The sequence below is a fragment of the Lepisma saccharinum genome, chromosome 30, assembly GCF_977018435.1.
Source record: "Lepisma saccharinum chromosome 30, izLepSacc3.1, whole genome shotgun sequence".
Classification (NCBI taxonomy): domain Eukaryota; kingdom Metazoa; phylum Arthropoda; class Insecta; order Zygentoma; family Lepismatidae; genus Lepisma; species Lepisma saccharinum.
This window is the reverse complement of record NC_139258.1, coordinates 30,035,398-30,055,000: the sequence shown is the minus strand read 5'-3', so window position 1 is coordinate 30,055,000 and position 19,603 is coordinate 30,035,398. Positions and strand designations below refer to the sequence as shown.

At 37.2% G+C, this 19,603-nt stretch overlaps 1 protein-coding gene across 5 annotated transcripts in view; it reads left to right on the top strand.

Annotated features, from left to right (window-relative positions):
* The window catches only part of LOC145981769 (uncharacterized), an 86,491-nt gene that overhangs the window by 66,066 nt on the left and 822 nt on the right, over positions 1-19,603 (top strand). For 3 of the 5 annotated variants that reach the window (XM_083115184.1, XM_083115185.1, XM_083115186.1), the window contains exons 12-14: positions 2,906-3,081; positions 7,805-7,953; positions 15,804-16,332. In XM_083115184.1, coding sequence (XP_082971310.1) covers positions 2,906-3,081; positions 7,805-7,953; positions 15,804-16,106 — 628 coding nt within the window. In that variant the 3' untranslated portion in view covers positions 16,107-16,332. Of the gene's footprint in view, positions 1-2,905; positions 3,082-7,804; positions 7,954-15,803; positions 16,333-18,090; positions 18,616-19,603 lie in introns of those variants that run through there. The other 2 variants (XR_014440985.1, XR_014440986.1) reach the window with 2 other exon arrangements.

The following is a 19,603-nucleotide window of genomic DNA, read 5'->3' as shown; positions in this document are numbered from 1 at the left end:
TGTTGAATGTAGTCTAAACTCTACATTTCTGTTATTCTCTACCATTGCTTTTTACTGGCATCTCTCCGATGTTTAACTCAAGGAAATTGGATATCAGTGGTTTTTGTTTCGGTTGCAGCAATGAGTTCTTAATTATCTGTATCACATGCATGTCGACTTAAAGGTATCGCTTGATATTTCGACTGCCATTCAGATGAGGCTTTAACTCCTTCCCTGTGAAATTTTCTGACAAAATGGTTTCCCGTTCTGTGTATTTTTTTTCTGAGTTTGCGTAGTAATATTTTTAAGTAGCTACTGGTTCAGCACAATTCATCTGAGTATCATGGTTCATACGTCCTTCTCTTCAGAATAGAACAGGCTTTCAAATGGTACCACGCACATGTGTACATCATGTCTGAGGAAAGGGAAAATGGGGATAATTCGGGAAATTTCCCTCCGAAAATCCCTTTTGGTAACTTTGTGGCCTTCTGGACCAGCCCTGGATATAGGTACCTGATTATAATCTACCTTAAAAAATACTATGGTCTATACATAATGCGTCCGCCAAGTTTCACTGCAATATCTTCAATAGGTATGAGGGATGAGAGATAAAATATTTCTCAATTCTGTTTGACAATACTATTAGATACTAATCGGGGATAAATTGGGAAATTTCCCACTGAATAATCCCTTTTGGTAACTGTGGGCCCCTCTGGACTGGCCCTGGATATAGGTACCCGATTATAATCTACCTTAAAAAATACTATGTTCTATACATAATGCGTCCGCCAAGTTTCATTGCAATATCTTCAATAGGTATGAGGGATAAAATATTTCACAATCCTGTTTGACAATACTATTAGATACTAATCGGGGATAAATCGAGAAATTTCCCACTGAATAATCCCTTTTGGTAACTTTGGGGCCCTCTGAACCAGCTTGGATATAGGTACCAGATTATAATCTATCTTCAAAAAATACTGTGGTCTATATGTAATGCGTCCACCAAGTTTCATTGCATTATCTTCAATAGGTATGAGGGATGAGGGAAAAAATATTTCACAATCCTGTTTGACAATACTATTAGAAACTCTCAAACTCAAAAACCAAAAATAAATCACCAACAGTTCAAATAACGCAACACCAAAAAAATGTACATAAAGCATCTGACTAAATGCGGCACGCAAATGAACTCACGTTTGCACTTTGTCAGCATAACACAAAAACAGTTTACTTTCCTCTGAACTTCTTCTTCTTCTTCTTCATTGTCACTTTCCTCTGAACTTCTTCTTCTTCTTCTTCATTGTCAGCACTGAAAATCGTGAATAAATAAAAGGTCGTTGTTTCTTCAATAGCAAAATATACGTGCCATTCTCCACCACATATTTGTGTGAAAAGGGATTTTCATCTCTGATTCAAGTGAAAAGCAAGTACAGGAATAGACTTGACACGCACTCAGATTTACAACTTAAGTTAACCACTGAGCCTGGTTGAGAACCACTGTTTGTATCAATGCAAAATTCATTTACAGCTTCAACATTGATCATATACTTAAGAAAAGAAGAAAACTGCTGAGGTATTATTCATGTAAAAATCAGGGTGTTAGGGCATTTGGACCTACAGCCAATATAATTCTCCATAGGGCTGTGTTGTCCTGTTTTTGTTCTTCTGTGTGCTGAGTAAGCCCTTTACAGGCTCTGTTTTTAATAGGTAAGGATTTTTTAGTCCTCACAGACTAGTTTTAGGTTGTGTTAAGTAATGAATGAATGAATTAGTTTTAAAATGTGAATAAGACATTTTTTAACAGAATGTTTTGTTTCCTTGTTAGGTCTGTCCTCAATTCTGTTTAAGGGGCATATCACCGTATTGCGTGACGGGCAAAGTGCTGAAGTGCCCATAAGATCATCAAAATGATCATGTAGAAATCTTGACATTCAACCTGTTAATATTTTTACCTTTTATACCTGTATGATCACAAAATAACTTCAGTTTTAAAGTACCACAGTTGGAAAAGCAATGTGGATAGGTTGAAGTGGAGAGATTTGTACCAGGTGGTTATAATTAAAGTGACGGTGTTCAGAGTGGTACAGCACGGGCTGTAATGAGAGTAGCAGTCTGAAACTTCGTAGATATGATAATGAAGCAATGCGCTCGCGAATTATGCAAAAAAAAAAAATAGTTCCAATTCTCGCCACCAGGGTAAAAAATGGCGCTGTAAGCACAAAACTTGGTATAGTTACAGGAAAAACACTATAAATCGCAGAAAACAATACTCTTTGTAATAAAATATCGCTACAATTTCACTATTCGAATTGCATGAACATTACCAAAGGAAAAAGCAACAAGCGTCACCAACAACAACCAGGGAGCTCACACAATGGTTAGGCAATATCACCGACTTTGACGTCAGAGTTACGGAAAATTCCACGTTTTGACTGCTTACAGCGCCATTTTTTACCCTGGTGGCGAGAATTGGAACTTTTTTTTTTTTTTTGCATAATTCGCGAGCGCATTGCTTCATTATCATATCTACGAAGTTTCAGACTGCTACTCTCATTACAGCCCGTGCTGTACCACTCTGAACACCGTCACTTTAATTATAACCACCTTGTACATGACCAATGCACCCGCAAGGATTTTTTCCTACTAGAATTGGCAATAGAAAGTGCATAGAACTAGATGTGTGTCTAGTTGTATTTAATATGTGTAAGTTTTAATTGTTGCCAATTACCATGTGGGAATATTAAATTTTACAAATATACTCACATCATTCATTTTTTAATTTTTTTTTTCTTTCTAGTTTTTCGATACATTTTTCAATTCATTTTTATTTGAACTTAGATAGTTATAGTAATGCACACCAGAAAATTAATTTTCACACCAAACACTGCATCATATTCTTTATATTTATTTTCAATATTTTCAGATATGCCTGTCCTGTTTGTGCTAAAAGATTTACACGACTAGACCACCTGAAGAGGGTACATATGCTCAAGCATAAAGATAAGACTGAAAAAGATAAGAATGCTTATCTATGTGATATTTGTAATAAGAAATTTTCCTCGCAGGCAAGTTTGCAGCATCATAAGGTTTTGCACTCAGGTAAGAATGAAGAGATTATCTTGTATGGCTGATCTTATATGTGCTACTGGTAACATGTAGTTTTCTTTTTTCTTAATGATTATAACTGGATACCTTCAACACATTATTATTTCTTTATGCACAAGGACTGGATAGAACAATTGAACTGTCATTGCCACCCCCTTGATTTTTATCTGGCGAAGTAGAAATATACTTGTACATTTACGTTACACTTACTATATTCGGTATTTCCAAGACAAAATCAGAGTAGAGATTGTGTGTTTCTGAACACCAAATTATATCAAATGTAATGAGCTCTTTTTGGCACATGACCCTGTTATGCCAGCCAGATATCGTGAAACTTTAACTTAGCTGATGTCATCTGACAAGAATTTTGATGATAATAATAATAATAATAATTTTATCATTAATACCGAAAAATTTATTTCTGGAGTCCAAGTTTCTCACAGAGTCAACAACAAATGCCATGTTACACTTTCGCAGTCAAAATATTTTGAAAATTATGGGAAATACATAATGATTTGTGAAATAACATTTGGGAAGAAATGGATTGATTGGTTTGGTATTTTAAGTCCAGTTTATGCACAGTAAGGCTAATTGGGACTGGACCTACAGTTTATAGTGGGATCCGAACCACCATGTGCCTCCACTGGGTATCGAACCCAGGACCCCTTGATTGCAAGGCAAGGGACGAAATGGATTTTGTGATGCAAAATTATGAATATTTTAAGGCAAAGTGGGTAGATATATATATTTAAATACAAATATGTTTGTATATTAATATTTATAAATTTTCTGAACTGCTTTAAATTCTTACAATTTTCAAGTATCAGTATCAGTAATAATCGGTACGAGTATTGCCATGGATCTCCCTGATGTTGTAGTGGTGACGTTGTCGCCTTGTAATCAAGAGGTCTCAGGTTCCGTACCTGGTGGAGGCACATTACACAGGGATTTGGAGAGTTCTGCTTTAAACTGTAGGTCCAGTCCCAATTAGCCTTTTTGTGCATAAAGTGGACTTAAGAGCAAACTCTAGAGTATTGCCACCAGTTCAAAGTTCAGCTCAGTCCTAAGGAAAAACATCTGACCTCCTGAGGAAGCCACGTGATGTGGTGGAAGCTAGGGGAATTAGAGCTACATTCTAAATAATCACTTGTGTGAAGTTGTTAGCATGTCATGCGAGTCATGTTCTTAATATCATGTTAAAAATTATTAGGGATGGGCCGATATAAAATTTTGGTCGATACGGATAAAGTACTGATATAAAATTTAATAACCGATATTCTGCCGATCCGATATAAAATTGGAAATGGTCCTTGAAGAACCTGAAAGGTTCATTGACCTTAATAAATGTGTGCTTCAAGGTGACTCCAGTGCTAAAGAAATTGCATATTTAGACATTTACTTTTTTTGGAAGTAGGGCATGGAGATTATCCATAAAAATTACAACAAAATGGCAGAATTTTCCACTAAATTATCAGATATTTCTCGATATATCGGATCGGTAAAATAAGCGGTAATTTTACTGATAAACCGATACAGCAATATGCCTATATTGGCCGATACCGGTAGAGTACTGATTAATCAGTCCCATCCCTAAAAATTATTGATTTTTTTTGTTTTCACAACAAACATGGTTAAAAATGCACTGTTTAAAATAATTTATAACAAATCCATGTGTTATTTTGTCGCTAGGAGGCAGCCCATGTAGCAGCTGGAAGCAAGCTGCTTGCCAGCAGAATTGGTTATCCGTAGCCCCTCAGCTCAAGTGCGTAGTAAGATTCTACATTCTGAAGGCCTGGAATCTGTTCTCAATAGCTGTTGTTGGTCAGCAGTTCAAAGTGGGATTCTGTGATTCGAGCACTGAATAGAATGAGCTGATCTTTTCATTTACTGTCTTTGAACATAGATGTCAACAGCCACAGTTAGCTCTAGTTCAATATTCTGCACTGTGCTTACCAAAAAGAAAACACCTGACTAAACCTCAGCTTCAAAAGCTACCAAATTCACTGTGCACTTGAGTTGAGGAGATACGTATATATACAATTCCATCAGTGAGCGGTATACTTCCAGCTGCTACAGGAGCCAGGTTCTAGCATCACAATAACCTGTTTAAGGCACTGTATCTAATGGTTATGGTGGCACTGAACAAGTAACTGGTGATTAATTAGTTTCTTTACAAGTAACATTGAATTAACATTTTATAGAAAGAATTGAATGAAATCAAATTATGAAAACAATACTTTTTTTTACTAGGGAAGTCCAGAAAGACTTATTTTAATAAAAAAAGTTGCACTTTTAAAAATTTTAAAATTGAATTACCAAGATAACGTAGAAATTGAAATATTGATTTTGAAAAATTACTATAAATGCTATCTGTGGTTTTTATTTTATACTCCCTCTGTCCCATAATTATTGTCCGGTAGACTTTTGTTTGTTGTCCCATAATAATTGTCCGATATGCAAACTGTGACATTGGTGTATACAGAAAAAGAAAGTGAAACACGGGAATGAGTCATACAACGTTATTACTCAAGGATCAGTACAAATTGGCCAATCAAGTATCCAAAAGAACATAAATAAAAAGTTACCATTTTGGCATACCGGACTATAATTATGGGACAGAGGCAGTATTTATCATCCCTATTTTATTATCTTGTGGTCAATATTTTATTGTGCATTTGGTGTAAGATGAATGTATTTGTTTTCAAAATTAGCAATCATGGCTGATGATTGCAGTGTTTATTTTCAAAGTGCACATAGACACAAACATGCACTTAGTTTATGATTGATATGTGAGTATGGATTTGCATGTGTGAAATAAGTAACATGCAAATATTAATTTTTGCTTACACATACATTTTGCCCCATGATGCAAATTTTGTATGCATGAATGCATTGTTATTCAACATAAGAAATATTGATGCTGAGTAAGTTTAATTTATTTTATGTGTCGGTTGGAGAGTATGAGAGCTAATCACACAAAATGTACAAGAGACAAATTCTTCTGTCATTATATTGATTGATTGATTTGCTTTATTTTACTTCACTTTATGTGCCACTTTTGGCTAATTTTTGAAGATGGGAATGAGGGATGATATAATTAAATTGATGAATGGACACTCACAAACATCCATGCCCAGGCTGGGATTCGAACCCGGGACCCCTTGCATTGTAGTGCGATGTGCCTCCCATGTGCTGTCATTATATTAATCCATATTCTCCACAATAGGTGGATTTTTTGGGGCTTGATGTTCATAGATTTTATTTCTATTTTTGATCCTTATTTTGGGGATTTTAAGTGCATACCTTATGTTGTGACCTACACAGGACGTAGGAAACCAAAGTAGAATAAAACAAATCAAATCATACCACACCAGTGGCATATTCTCCAACTTTTTTCATAAGTACATACAGTAAAACCTCATTAATCTGGACTAATGGGGGGGATAAGTTGACCGGTTTAACGAAAGTCTGGATTAACTGAAATAACCTAAAAGAACAATAGAAAGTGCATTAAAACTCCGTTTATATCAACAAAACACGTTTATTATGGTGTATTTAAAGGGCATAGGCCTAAATACAAGTCTGCAGGAAACAGAATTTCATCATTGGTTGACTGCCTTTTCTTTGGGAAGTTTTCCCATGGACGTTGGATGTACGTATTCTTAGCCTTTACGAAGCAATATGACGAATGCGATTGTTGACTTAGCCATATTTCAAAACCTTGCATTCTGCTTTATTTTGGCCTTTTGCCTGTCTGGCTTATCGGGGTCCGAATTAATGAGGTTTTACTGTATAAATTTCCAGAAAATTTGAAGTTGTTGGACCTGTTTTTGTTTCACTTGCATGCATGCATTGGTGTTTTATGCCTATTGTATGTAACATATTGTTCCAATAAACCAGGTCAAATGTTCAGAATACATCATTGAACGACACAGGACATGTTCTATGTAGAAATCTAAGCACAACATGCAAGTTCGGCCGGGATTACATCCCAATTCTCTAGCATATCTTCTGTCTGCTTCCTCAGTTTTACAGTGGATGGAAAACAATGGTTGAAACAGACTAGTTCAGTAGCTCAGTTGGTAGAGCAACAGCATAGTATTCCCAAGACCTGGGTTTGAGTCCCCTGTCAAGTGCCTGCATTTTGTGCTTAAATTTCTATATATGTTGTAAATATAATCTTTTGCAAATTTTTCACGTCACTACTAGGGATGCCCACATGATCTGGGTAACAGATATCCGGATTTCAAATTATCCAATATATGTTTCATATGCAATGGAAAAATCTGGATAATCCAAATATCTGGAGAATTCAGATATCTTGATAATCCAAATATCCAGATAATCTGAATGTCTTGATAATTTGGATATCTAGATATTCCAAATATCCGGAAAATCTGCCTAGAACAGATTTGATAAAGAATTTGTAAAAAATTTGTACAGTGAAATATGAAAATGCTGAATAAAAGAATATGGGAGGATAGCCTGTAAAATGGAGAAATGATAAAACTATCCGGATAATGCACACAATGGATATCTGAACATTTTGGATAATATGGAGAATATATCCAATATTCAAATATTTGAAATCCAGATAGAAATTTTTCTGTTATCCAGATAAAATTTCGTCCAGATTTGGCCATCCCTAGTCACTAGTTGTGAAGTGTTATTTATTGTGTGTTGTATTTATTATTATTATTGCTTATTTGTTTTACAGGGAAAAAGGAACATGTATGCATAATATGTGGGAAAGCATTTGCTCTCCATAGTTACTTGAAAGCCCATGTAGCAACTCATAGAAAGAGGGAAAATTACATTCCATGTCCAAAATGTAAAAGAAAATTCTCAACTTTGGAAAATCTGAAGGTTAGTCAATTTATATTGCACTACAAGAGTTGACAAGCTGTATCCTTGCGGGTAACCCCTGATCAAACCTGGTTTTGCACTAACAAGGCAGGACTTGCAGGCTGGCTTAGACACTGCATGTCATTCTCCTCTTCCATAGTACCACCCAAATGGCAGAGTAGCCAATATCACCTGCAAAGATACAGCTCGTCAACTCTATAAGAGTATCAGGGTAGCTGGCTACTCACCAGGAATTCTTTGAATTCTGGGAATTCTACATGAATTATTGGCTCCAGGAATTGTGCGTGAATTCTACATGAATTTTTCTCTGTAGACTTGAAAAATTGCAAGTTTTATTAATCCAAAGCCCTTGGATTAATACATAGTTATAAATGCCCCGAGGAAGTTTTTCACAGTTCAGCTTTCATTTTTAGTGGCCGCGGTAACGCGTCTGACTACCATGCTCAAGGTCCCGGGTTCGATCCCCGGCTGGTTCAAATCCGGGAACTTTTCTAACGGTGAAAGCGACCCCGGCACCTACCCAGCGTCGAATAACATGGGTACCTGGGGGAAACCCTGGGGGGTAAAGGCGGTCAGGGGCGTGATGCTGATCACATCACCCCCACTCACGACCGGATCAAGAAAGTGTGGGGCGTTACCCCCACACCCCCTATACGCCTTCATGGCGTGGTGCTATGCACAGGGGAACACTTTACTTTACTTTGCTTTCATTTTTATCGAGGAACTAAAAGAAATAGCATTTTGTAGGTTTGGTGCGTATTACTCACAAGTCCAGGATATAAAAAAAGGACTTTAAAAACTGTATTTAAGTATGCGAGTATGTTGTTCCAATATTTCTTACTGTAGAATGATGTTTCCGAGATTAACTATCCCCTTCTTCAGGTTCGTATGAAGAAACTAGGTACTTAGCATAGTACCACGTTGAAATGTAATATAAGGATTGTGGACAAGGGTTGGTGTGGATACATTTAAAATATTGTATACTCACCCTAGAGGTATATAAAAAGCTTGTCGTTCACTAAAGAAACTTGCACAATAAACCTATTCTCATGTTAAAAAACTAAAAAACCTGCATGTATCACTATACAACTTGCAGGTTCGGCCATTCCTACCCAACTGTAGAGTAGTTTTTTTCATACAAACCTGAAGAAGGGGATAGTTATTCTCCGAAACGTCATTCTACGAGGGCCACTATTTATATTTTGAGCCTAACAATGAAAAAACAGGAATTTGGCATTGAAAACTGCTTTATTGTTTTTCGAAGTATTCTCCTTTATGGTCAATACACTTTTGCATTCGTTCAAACCATTTGTCAAAGCAGTTTTTCCAATCTTCTTGAGACACCTCCATAATATGGTTTTTGAACGCATCAACGGTGTCTTCCGCCGACAAAAATCGTTTTCCACGCAATTTATTCTTGACATTCGGGAACAAGAAGAAGTCATTGGGTGCCAAATCAGGACTGTACGGCGGATGACCCATCAATTCGATTTTTTGACTGTTCATAAAGTCGGTTGTTAGACGAGATGTGTGACAGCTGGCATTGTCTTGATGAAGAATGATCCGACGGCGTTTGTTTGTTTTCCGTATTTGACCGAAGACCTCTAAAGGTAAAAGGTAAAGTGTTCCCCTGTGCATAGCACCACGCCATGAAGGCGTATAGGGGGTGTGGGGGTAACGCAGACCTCTGGCAAACAAATTGTTGTGTACCATTCAGAGTTGACCGTTCTACGTTCCTCTAAAGGCACAGTTGCCACATGACCAGTTTTCCCGAAAAAACAGGCGACCATTTGTTTCGATGTGCTTCGAGCGCGAACAACTTTTGTTGGATTGGGTTCATCTTGAAACACCCATACAGTCGACTGCTGTTTACGTTCCGGCTCATATGCATATATCCATGATTCGTCACCTGTTACAATCTTATATACGTCTTTTGAAGCACCCCAATTGTATTTATTGAGCATTTGTTTGCACCAATTGACGCGAGCGTCTTTTTGAGTTTTTGTCAAATTGTGTGGGATCCAACGAGAACATACCTTTCTCACAGCTAAATGATCATGTAATATTTTATATAAGCTGGTGGAACTAATGCCTATGGTTGCCTCAATCTCACAGTATGTCACATGACGATCTTGCAGTATTAGGTTTTGCACAGCATCAATGTTTTCTTGAACAACAACTGATTTTGGACGACCTTCGCGAATCTCGTCGGTGAGCGAATGGCGGCCACGATTAAATTCGTTATACCAGCGTTTCACAGTGGCAAAGGATGGGGCTTCATCGCCAAATGTGGAAATAAGTTGATCGATGCACTCTTGTCTTGATAATCCACGTCGAAAATCGTAAAAAATCATCGCACGAAAATGTTCACGAGTTAATTCCATTTTATTGTTGTCGCGCAATCTCCAAGGCAACATAAACAACACAAATGAAGCTATTGACAAAACATTTAAAGTACGTTATGGTCAATAATGCCAGACGATTCCATGCAAACGTCAAATTGCACCTAACTTCAATCAGTGTTGCCAAGGTTCAAAATATAAATAGTGACCCTCGTACAGTAAGAAATATTGGAACAACATACTCGCAAACGTAAGTACAGTTTTTAACGTCCTTTTTTTATAACGAAAAGAAAGCCATGTGGAAAATAAAACAGAACTCTCTCAATCTGTTTACTTTGTAAGCGTACTTTGCAGAGCAATCTATCTGGCAGATGGAAGATTGGTTGATTGATTTGGTGTTTAAACTCCACTTTATGCACAGTAAGGCTAATCGAGACTGGACCTACAGTTTAAAGTGAGATCTGAACCACTATGTGCCTCCACCAGGTATCGAATCCGGGACCACTTGGGCAGATGGAAGAATATTGCAAGATAAGATATTTTGAAGTTCATTAGTTAAATTTGAGTTTGAAATTCTTACACAATTGAATTAACAATTTTTCGTAGATATGTATATCCCATAGCATTTGTGTTTGTAGATGTATTTCGAGTCTGAGTATGCGAAGTGACAAATTTTAACTCCGCACTTAAATTATTATATGTTTTAAATATGTACACCCTTTAATTGAACTGAATTTGAATTTTTGGATACATTGGAATCACATGGACCCTTTGTATTGTTAATAATTTGTGGGGGGGGGGGGCTGAGAGGTTGTAATACGTAAGGTTGAAATAGAGAAAACCTCTGCTTGAACCCTTGAATTTTTGGAAAGTTCACCTTGAAAACTGGGAATTTTACTTGAATTTTTATCATCATCCTGAGTATTGATGCTGAGGAAACTTGCTGTGAATGTGCAATACATATATATTTTTAAAAAATCCATACTGAACATTAAAAAACAAAAAAAAAAGTAATATAATTAAGCCTTGTTTCCATATTAAAAACACTAAGTTGCTGATGAAGAAAACCAGGGAAGGAGGTATTCATCCATATCGAAAAAGGCAGGAGGGATTGGGGAATGATAAACAAGTAGTTCCACACTCTTGCTAATCTTGACCTGTCCATCACCTGTCAGTGTGGTAGACCCATTAGTCAACTGTCAACTGTATTTAATTCCTTTGGGGAAGTCGTCCAAGATAAGGACTGTCAACATGATCTGTTTTTGTGTGGCTAGTCACCCTGCTATGTGTATGTAATCTTTCGTTTAGTTCTTCATCTGAGGAAGACCCTGAATCAGGGTTGAAACGTTACATGTTAAATGTTCTTATATCTTAATAAACTGCTTTGGTCAGCAACTTAGTGTTTTTAAAAATGTTTGTTTCAATTAACAACTTTATTGTTTATTTGCTTTCAACTCTTATGAGCATTAATGCTGATATTCATTCCAGTACTTGTAGAAACTTAAGATAGCTCAGAATAATTGTAATGTAGGGACGAGATGTATTAATCGGTGCTCTATCAGTATCCTTGTTAGTACTATTCCAATTGGATATATGTCTAGCTTGTAATTTGCTTCTATTTTCTTGTTTTTATGAATGTAAACATATATTTAAAATGGTCTAGTCTTGTGAACAAAATGTATAAATAAGCAGACCTGCTGAGCAACTGAACCTCCTGCTGCATTCATAACTGTAGAAAATTTAAACTATATAAGTTTATGAAAACTGTGTGTAATGGTGTGAGATGAGATTTTTATATTTTCCTATTCTGCGAACATTTAAGATGATTTGGCTTTTCAGATGGGACCACATGTCAAGTTGCCCCGGCTCCCCTGGCTGAGTCAGTATGCCTATGCTTATATTGCAGACATCATCATATGATATATTACTGGGAACCCACTAGATTGCCTGTAAACACTGAGTCGTGTAGTGATTGGTGGTGCCCATTAGCCCATACCATAGATCTAACTCTGATTGTTGATGCAAATGTTAAGTTACAGTAAACAATAAGAGTGGGTCTTTCTATTCAGTGCTTGCTTGACCCACAACATTTGTTTCTTAAATTGTATTTTTGCATATAAGCGACACTATCCCCTGACTTTCTGGAGCACATGGAGAATATTACGGGGTCCCTACACCTTGCCCCCACTCTCTCACACACACATTTTGGGGATAGGCACTACACCACTGTACGTAAGAGTAAAAATGTAAAGGGTGAGTCATAAAAATGGGTATCTTTGTTTTCATTGGGAGAGTTTCTGTAATGGTGTTCGTAACACTTATTGTCATGAGTAGGGTTCGGATTTTTATGACCTAAAAATTTCTGAAATATGCATGCATTTATGCCCTTAAAATTAGCAAAATATGACCTTAAAAACTGAAAATATGACAAATAGGATATATGTAAAATTTAAAATGACTGACATTTAAAAAATATATGAAACACAATTTACAAGGGAGAGTGCAAAAATAAGTTTCCCCTGGCGACTGTGGACAGAGATGGGAAGGAAAAGCAAAACACGTAAATAAGAAAAGGAATAGCATACTTACTTTATTTTTCCACATAGGAACCCTGGACATTCAGACATTTATCATACCGCTTGATAAGCTTCAAGAAACCCTCTTGGGAAAAATGAGTGTCCTGTATGTGGAAGAAGTGTTGCACGAAATGTCACCGCAGCATTGCTTCCAAAGCGCCTTCCTCCGAGAGCATTCTTCAAACCCGGAAACAGATGGAAGTCACTCGGTGCGAGATCAGGACTGTATGGCGGATGGGTAAGGTGCTCCCAACCAAGGGTTGCAAGATGGTGTTGTGTAGCCCTCGCCGAGTGCGGTTTCGCATTGTCATCCAACAACAGCACATCAGATGTGAGAAGGTCAGGCTGCCTACGCCGAATAGCCTGCTTCAATTTGGACAGGGTGTGACAGTAATGTTCAGCGTTGATGGTTTCTTGTTCCAAAAAGTCCAGCAACAAAACACCATGGGCATCCCAAAAAACTGCAAGAAGCATCTTACACCTGCCGAGGGAGTTGACTTGAACTTCTTCCGGACAGGAGATGACAGATGTTTCCACTCCATTGATGCGGCCTTCGATTCGGGTGTGCTATGGTGGACCCACGTTTCATCCCCCGTCACAATCCGAAAGAGAAACTCATTTCCTTCCCGGTGATGACGCATGAGATGCTCCAAACTGCATGAGATGCTCCATATCTGTAGGGCCACGACTGAGAGGCACCTCCCCTCCTTTGCACGCACTACGCTCACGCCATCTGTTGGATTGCGGTCGTACTTCACCCACTGGTGTATGGGTGTCTGTTGTGTTCCAACACGGTCTGGTTTCCCCCATTGCTGTACGATTTCTTTGGCAAAACTGGGGGGAAACTTATTTTTGGACTTTCCCTCGTACAAAATAAAATTCGGCCATCAATACTGAAAAACTTTTCACCGAACTCTCTCACAAAACTTTTTAATTTCACACTCTCTGGGCACTTCACTTTCGGCATCTTGAAATTATAACAACGTACGCGTTATCTGCAAAATTCGTTCCCCTACTTCCTGGAGCAAAGATGGTCTCTGGATGCACTGTGAACTGGAAGCTTCAAACTATAAACGACAGGATTCCTTTCTCCCCTTCCTTCGCACTGATACGCTCCCTCATTGAAAATAATGAACACTTCCAATGCTGTCTGGTTGCCGTGTATAGAAGGGGAGGGGAGGGGCAGAACAGCTAACAATAAGGAATGAACAATAGCCTAACAATCTTTAAGCCGATTGCGGACAACGAAAAGAACGATTGAAAAACAATTTCACTGTTTATTTTTTAAAGCACGTCCAGGAAAAATACACTGTTGGTTATTTTCCAACCAGAGTAAAAAACAAACTGAAAAAAAATCTGCCGTTTAGATAAGTTTGTGAAACAAGCCAGGAATTTATTTTTAAACACTGGAAGTACTGTGTGTTGAACATGAAAATATGCTTTTATTCCACACTTTTGGGCCATAATATGCCCTAAACTGAAAATATAGTAGAAATATGCATTTATATGACCAACAAAAACAGTGTTATTGATTTCAAAACACCAAGAAACGTGCTTAAACTAACTTAACAAACAGAAAACCAGCCCTTGGGAAAATATATGTCTTAAAAATCCGAGCCCTAGTCATCAGCAATGTACAGCATTTACAGACATGAATCGCTGGAGTGGAGCAAAACATGCTGTAGCTGTGATGGTATTTTATAAAAATGGTGACACTTTTCCTGCTGTGAGATCTTATTCCACCGGCCAATGAAATCACGATGTAGGTGAAGTACTTTGAAGCTATAAATCCTCCTAAATGGCACAGTGGTAGCATCTTTACCTTGTAATCAAGGGATCCAGGGTTCAATACTCAGTGGAGGCATATAGTGGTTCGGATCCAAGCACATAGTGGTTCAGATCCAACTTTAAACTGTAGGTCCAGTCCCGATTAGCCTTTCTGTGCATAAAGTCGACTTAAAACAACAAACAATCAGTCAATTGAAGCTACGGGAAGTGCATTGAAGCAGAAACTGACAGGTTTCAGGTGTTGAAACGTGCTATGGACGATTTCCGTCGCTGATTGCCCAAATGTCAAAGATGAAATGGCAATGTTTAATGACGTAGTTAATGTACAGTAGAGCGTCGATTATCCGAACGTCGGTCAACCAAACGACCGCTTAACCGAACTGTGTACTCGCTCGCACCTGTTACTCTCCCACCCTACCGTCCATCATCCCCCTCACTCCCAAACCAAGTTTCCCACAGTAGTCGCCGCACTGAGCCACCGCTGGCGGAACATTGCTTCTAATGGGGCCTTCATAAGGCGCTGCTGACCGGCCAAGCCGCCAGTCGCTGTGTTTCAACAATCAGCACACTTCTGTCGGTGTATGTATTGTTCATGCAAAATGCGTATGTAATATGTACATATTTTTGTTTAATAAACTGTACCACATACTATATATTCCTACTAAAGTTGCCTTTGTACGTTACTTTGTAATACTTAAAGAGATGCCTGTTTTTATGAATAAATTTACTGTACAGTACTTCTTTTTGGCAAATAAACATGTACAGTTCAATTATCCGAACACCCATGTCCCCCAATTACTTCGGATAATCGACGCTCTACTGTATTTGTATTTTTTAAAAAATAAAACAATATTAGTTTTGTGTTGAAAATCGGTAATCATGGAAAAGATTGGATTAATCTTGCCCAGGATAGGGACAGATGGAAGGCTTGCGTTGCTGCAGCTATAAACCTTTGGGTTTAAGAAGGCTAGAGAGTTAGTTTGTTAGTTAATATTAGTTTCGTTGCATTTAAAAAAAGCCAATTTTTATGCCACACCCTTTAGAAACGTATAACCTGGGTTCCAGTGCGTTCAGTGTTAATGCAGTTATTTTATTGTCATTAATTGTGGAAATAATAGTGAACAAAATTGTTTGTATTTTTTAGGTCCATAGCAAGTTCCACAATAAATCAGATAATAAAGTAATTTGTAAAGGAAAGAGGTCCGCTCGAAGTAAAAAGAAGAAGAAAGATAATGATGCAGAGACAGAAGAGGAGCGTTATGCAGAGGAGTCAAACAGCGTGTTTGAAATCAGAAACATTGAATTGGCTCCACACGAGTTGGAAGAGGCAGAAAATGCTGGCAGAGTAATATTCTTGCATGTGATCTCCAATGATGTGGCTGGAGTTGGTAATTCTTCGCTTGTCATCAGTGATGATATTGCCAGTTCCCCGAATGCTGATCAGTAAAGGAAACTCACTGATGGAAGTTGTTATTGAGAAGATGCTCAACTATCGTGCCTCAGTAAAGATTTTGTGACTTGCAATAATTAAAAAGGTAAATGTGTTTTCTATATTTTGCAGCTAAGCATGCCCGCAAATTCACTTCATAATAAACAGAGAATGGATTTATACGTAACAGAAATGTGCTAAATATGTAAATACATAAGTTATTTTCACCAAAGTATGGAGTTAAATATGGACTTAAAATTGTAAAATTTACCTTTTTAATAATGTAAGACACTACACGAGCTGCATAAAATACAGTACGCTTACATTGACATTAATCGTAAAGGAACACAAAATGTGTTTTCATTTTCTGTTTCCAAAACAATGAATAACAAAAGTTTGTTGTAAGTGTTGAAACGTGAATTTCCTTCTGTTGTCTCTTAAGATGAATTTATATTGACTAAAACTGTGTTCAATATTGCAAGAAGTAATGGGATTATATTTCAAATTTGTCAGTTATTCGCAAGAAATTCACTCAACTCTTTTGGTCACATGGGGATATGTAGTTATTACGTGAATATGGTGTACATGTTGAGAAATGTTCTGAAATATGGAAATGAGTAATATGTAAGAATAACTAAAATATGTAAAATATGAGGCAAAACCTAATATATGTACAAATATGGAAAATAAAAACTGAATTGTTCGAGTCGACATGTCACGATGCACAAAGATAATACAAAACATAACTGATTTAAGCTTCATACATAAATACGTATTTACATATAAATCCGTTCTCTGATAATAACCCTTGTGAAGAAGATTATATTTTTTGTACATTTTGCAAATTCTTATTTGTCTGTCCAGAAAAGAATCTAAGTCCTGAATTTGTAAATTTAGCAGCATGGCGCTTCAGAGCCAACAGAGATTAGCCAACTTTGAGACAAATCCTCTTACTAAACGAAATATTTTTAATTCTCACATATTCCATGAAGTTAGAAACTATAAACCCATAATATAATACACAATCAACCAGAAATTGTAAGTAGAATTAAAAATATAAGATTCAGAACTTAAAAAGGTTAAGTTTTGGCATGCACTAACTTTTTTTACTCAAGCTTTTGCCACATCAGCTAGGCAGCCACATTGATTCTTGTCTTAACTCCTGAAGAAGCCACATGATGTGATGAAAGCTTGAGTAAAATAAGTTAGTACATGCGAAAACTTGATCTTTTCAAGTTCTGGTACTTATTGAAATGGTGGCGTGTGGTATGAGTTACAATTTAACAGCGTTAAGAATATTTGAGGATATTTGCAATTCTTCATTTTCAAATTGAAAAGAGAGAAATTAATGCAGAGGTTTGACACACTGAACCAGGTTTACCCCACCTGGAGAAAATTATCATTAAATTTGAACACAAAGAGATAAATTTATTAATGTAGGCAAAATTTGAGTTAAAATTTCTTGCACAATACCAGGAATTTCCGTAAACTGCACCATTTCCACTATCTCTGGCGAAAAATGGTTCGGAACAATGGAGTAGTTGGTTGGATCATCAGATTTGTAGTAAAAGTTACAAGTATGTTATAGGTTCAATCCTTAGCAATGGCAAAAATTAATCTGTTCACCTGAAGACAAGAGAAGCATAGTGTTAGATTAAGTATTATAGTTAAAACACTAGACAGATTATGTCCAATTAACCAATTAACATTGCATGCTAATAAAGAACCATTGTCACCAACACTGAAAATTATTAAAAATTTATTCCATTATGAGGAATTTATACTTGATCAATATTCATTCTTTAACAGGATGTTGTAGGTATTTGTCATTAACCTGGGATCGGTCACGGGTGAGTGCAGCAGCGCTCACCCTTGCTTTTCAGACATATTTTACCATATTTTAATTTTTTTTAAATTTATTTTTTGTACTTGTAACGATCTGTTTACTATAATCCTTCTTATTCATTACTTTGTTTCAAAATGTTTATTTGTTTTCAAACAGCATAGTACATCGTCGAAGCCAACAAGTCTCGACGTTAACAAAAAGCGCATGTTCCTCTGAGGTAGCTCCATCTGATCTCCAGAAATCTGATATGATATAGAACCACTTCGACACTTTTCGAATTTTCTATTAACACGACAAGAACATATAGGTACGAAAACACTAGAAACAGGATAGACCTATTGACTAAATAATGCAACAATGTAAATAAAAAAATATATAATGTAATCGGTTGTGTGTGAGCTCTGCGCTCACACTGACAACACTATTTCCACAACAATGGTCTCTAATAATTCCGTTTACGTCATCTCATAAAAATGTGATCAGGTCACTAGTGAAACTCTAAAAGTCAGCTAGAGAGCACAACAGGCCAATATTTCAAATACTGTTAAAATGGAACTTCATTAAAATTTAAAGTGAGCGTGTCACTCACCTGCGACCGATCACGGGTTAATGTTCTTGTTTGTTTCTTCATTGTGCATCTAAATATTTTTCAGATTTCAACTCAGTCCCATGATAATTACAACCACAACCCATTCAATATCTGTAACTACCCACCTCAGAATATATGCTACTTCCACGTAGCATCTAATTGTCTGTTACTATTCAAATGTCTTCTGGAAATGCTGGAACTCTAAACCTGTCTAACTTGTATATTACGGAGATATGAATGGAAATTTTCCAGGAGTGTAGATAAGCATTTCGTCAAGTATTGTTTACCTTCTCAAAACGTTTCTGTCAAGAAGCAGTTTTGAACCAATGACTTCCACTTCGTAACCAAACATGATTCCTCTAGACCAGGCTGATTTTGTTTACATAAGCAATCCATCCACTGTTAAGTGGAGTATAATTATTGCAGTATAAGTGGACTTGACAACAAAATTAAATGCACAGAACACAAATAGGGAATAAATGAAGAACTGGTTATAAATTTCTGCATCAAAGCCATTATTATACAAGGGTCGTTCAAGGTTGACCAGGATTTTCGTACGTAAAAAATCGATGAATAGGCGGATCATGATGAAACGTGCGGGTGACGTAACGTATTCCTTCGCAAGTAACTAGCGCCTGGCATGACGTATTTCGCGCATGTGCAGCAGTTGCAGCGAACATGGCGGCAAGCAGTGTGTCTGTGGCTGTGGAGCAGCGGTGTGTAATCAAATTTCTCGTGAAGGAGAAAGTGAAACCAGCTGAGATTTTCAGACGATTGCAAGCATGATTTATCCATGTGGATTTTCTGGACAAAGGGAGCACTATTAATGTCCAGTATTACTCCACATTGTTGAGTGGTGCTATACGAAAGTCCATTCGCAAGAAAAGACCTGGGATGTTGTCTGGAAATGTCATTCTTCTCCATGACAATGCCCGCCCTCACACGGCCAATGTGACAACAACAACTCTGGCCGACATGCGCTGGGAAGTTCTGTCCCATCCCCCCTACAGTCCGGGTTTAGACCCTGTGATTATCATTTGTTTGCACCCCTTAAAGACCATCTGGGAGGGAAGAAATTCA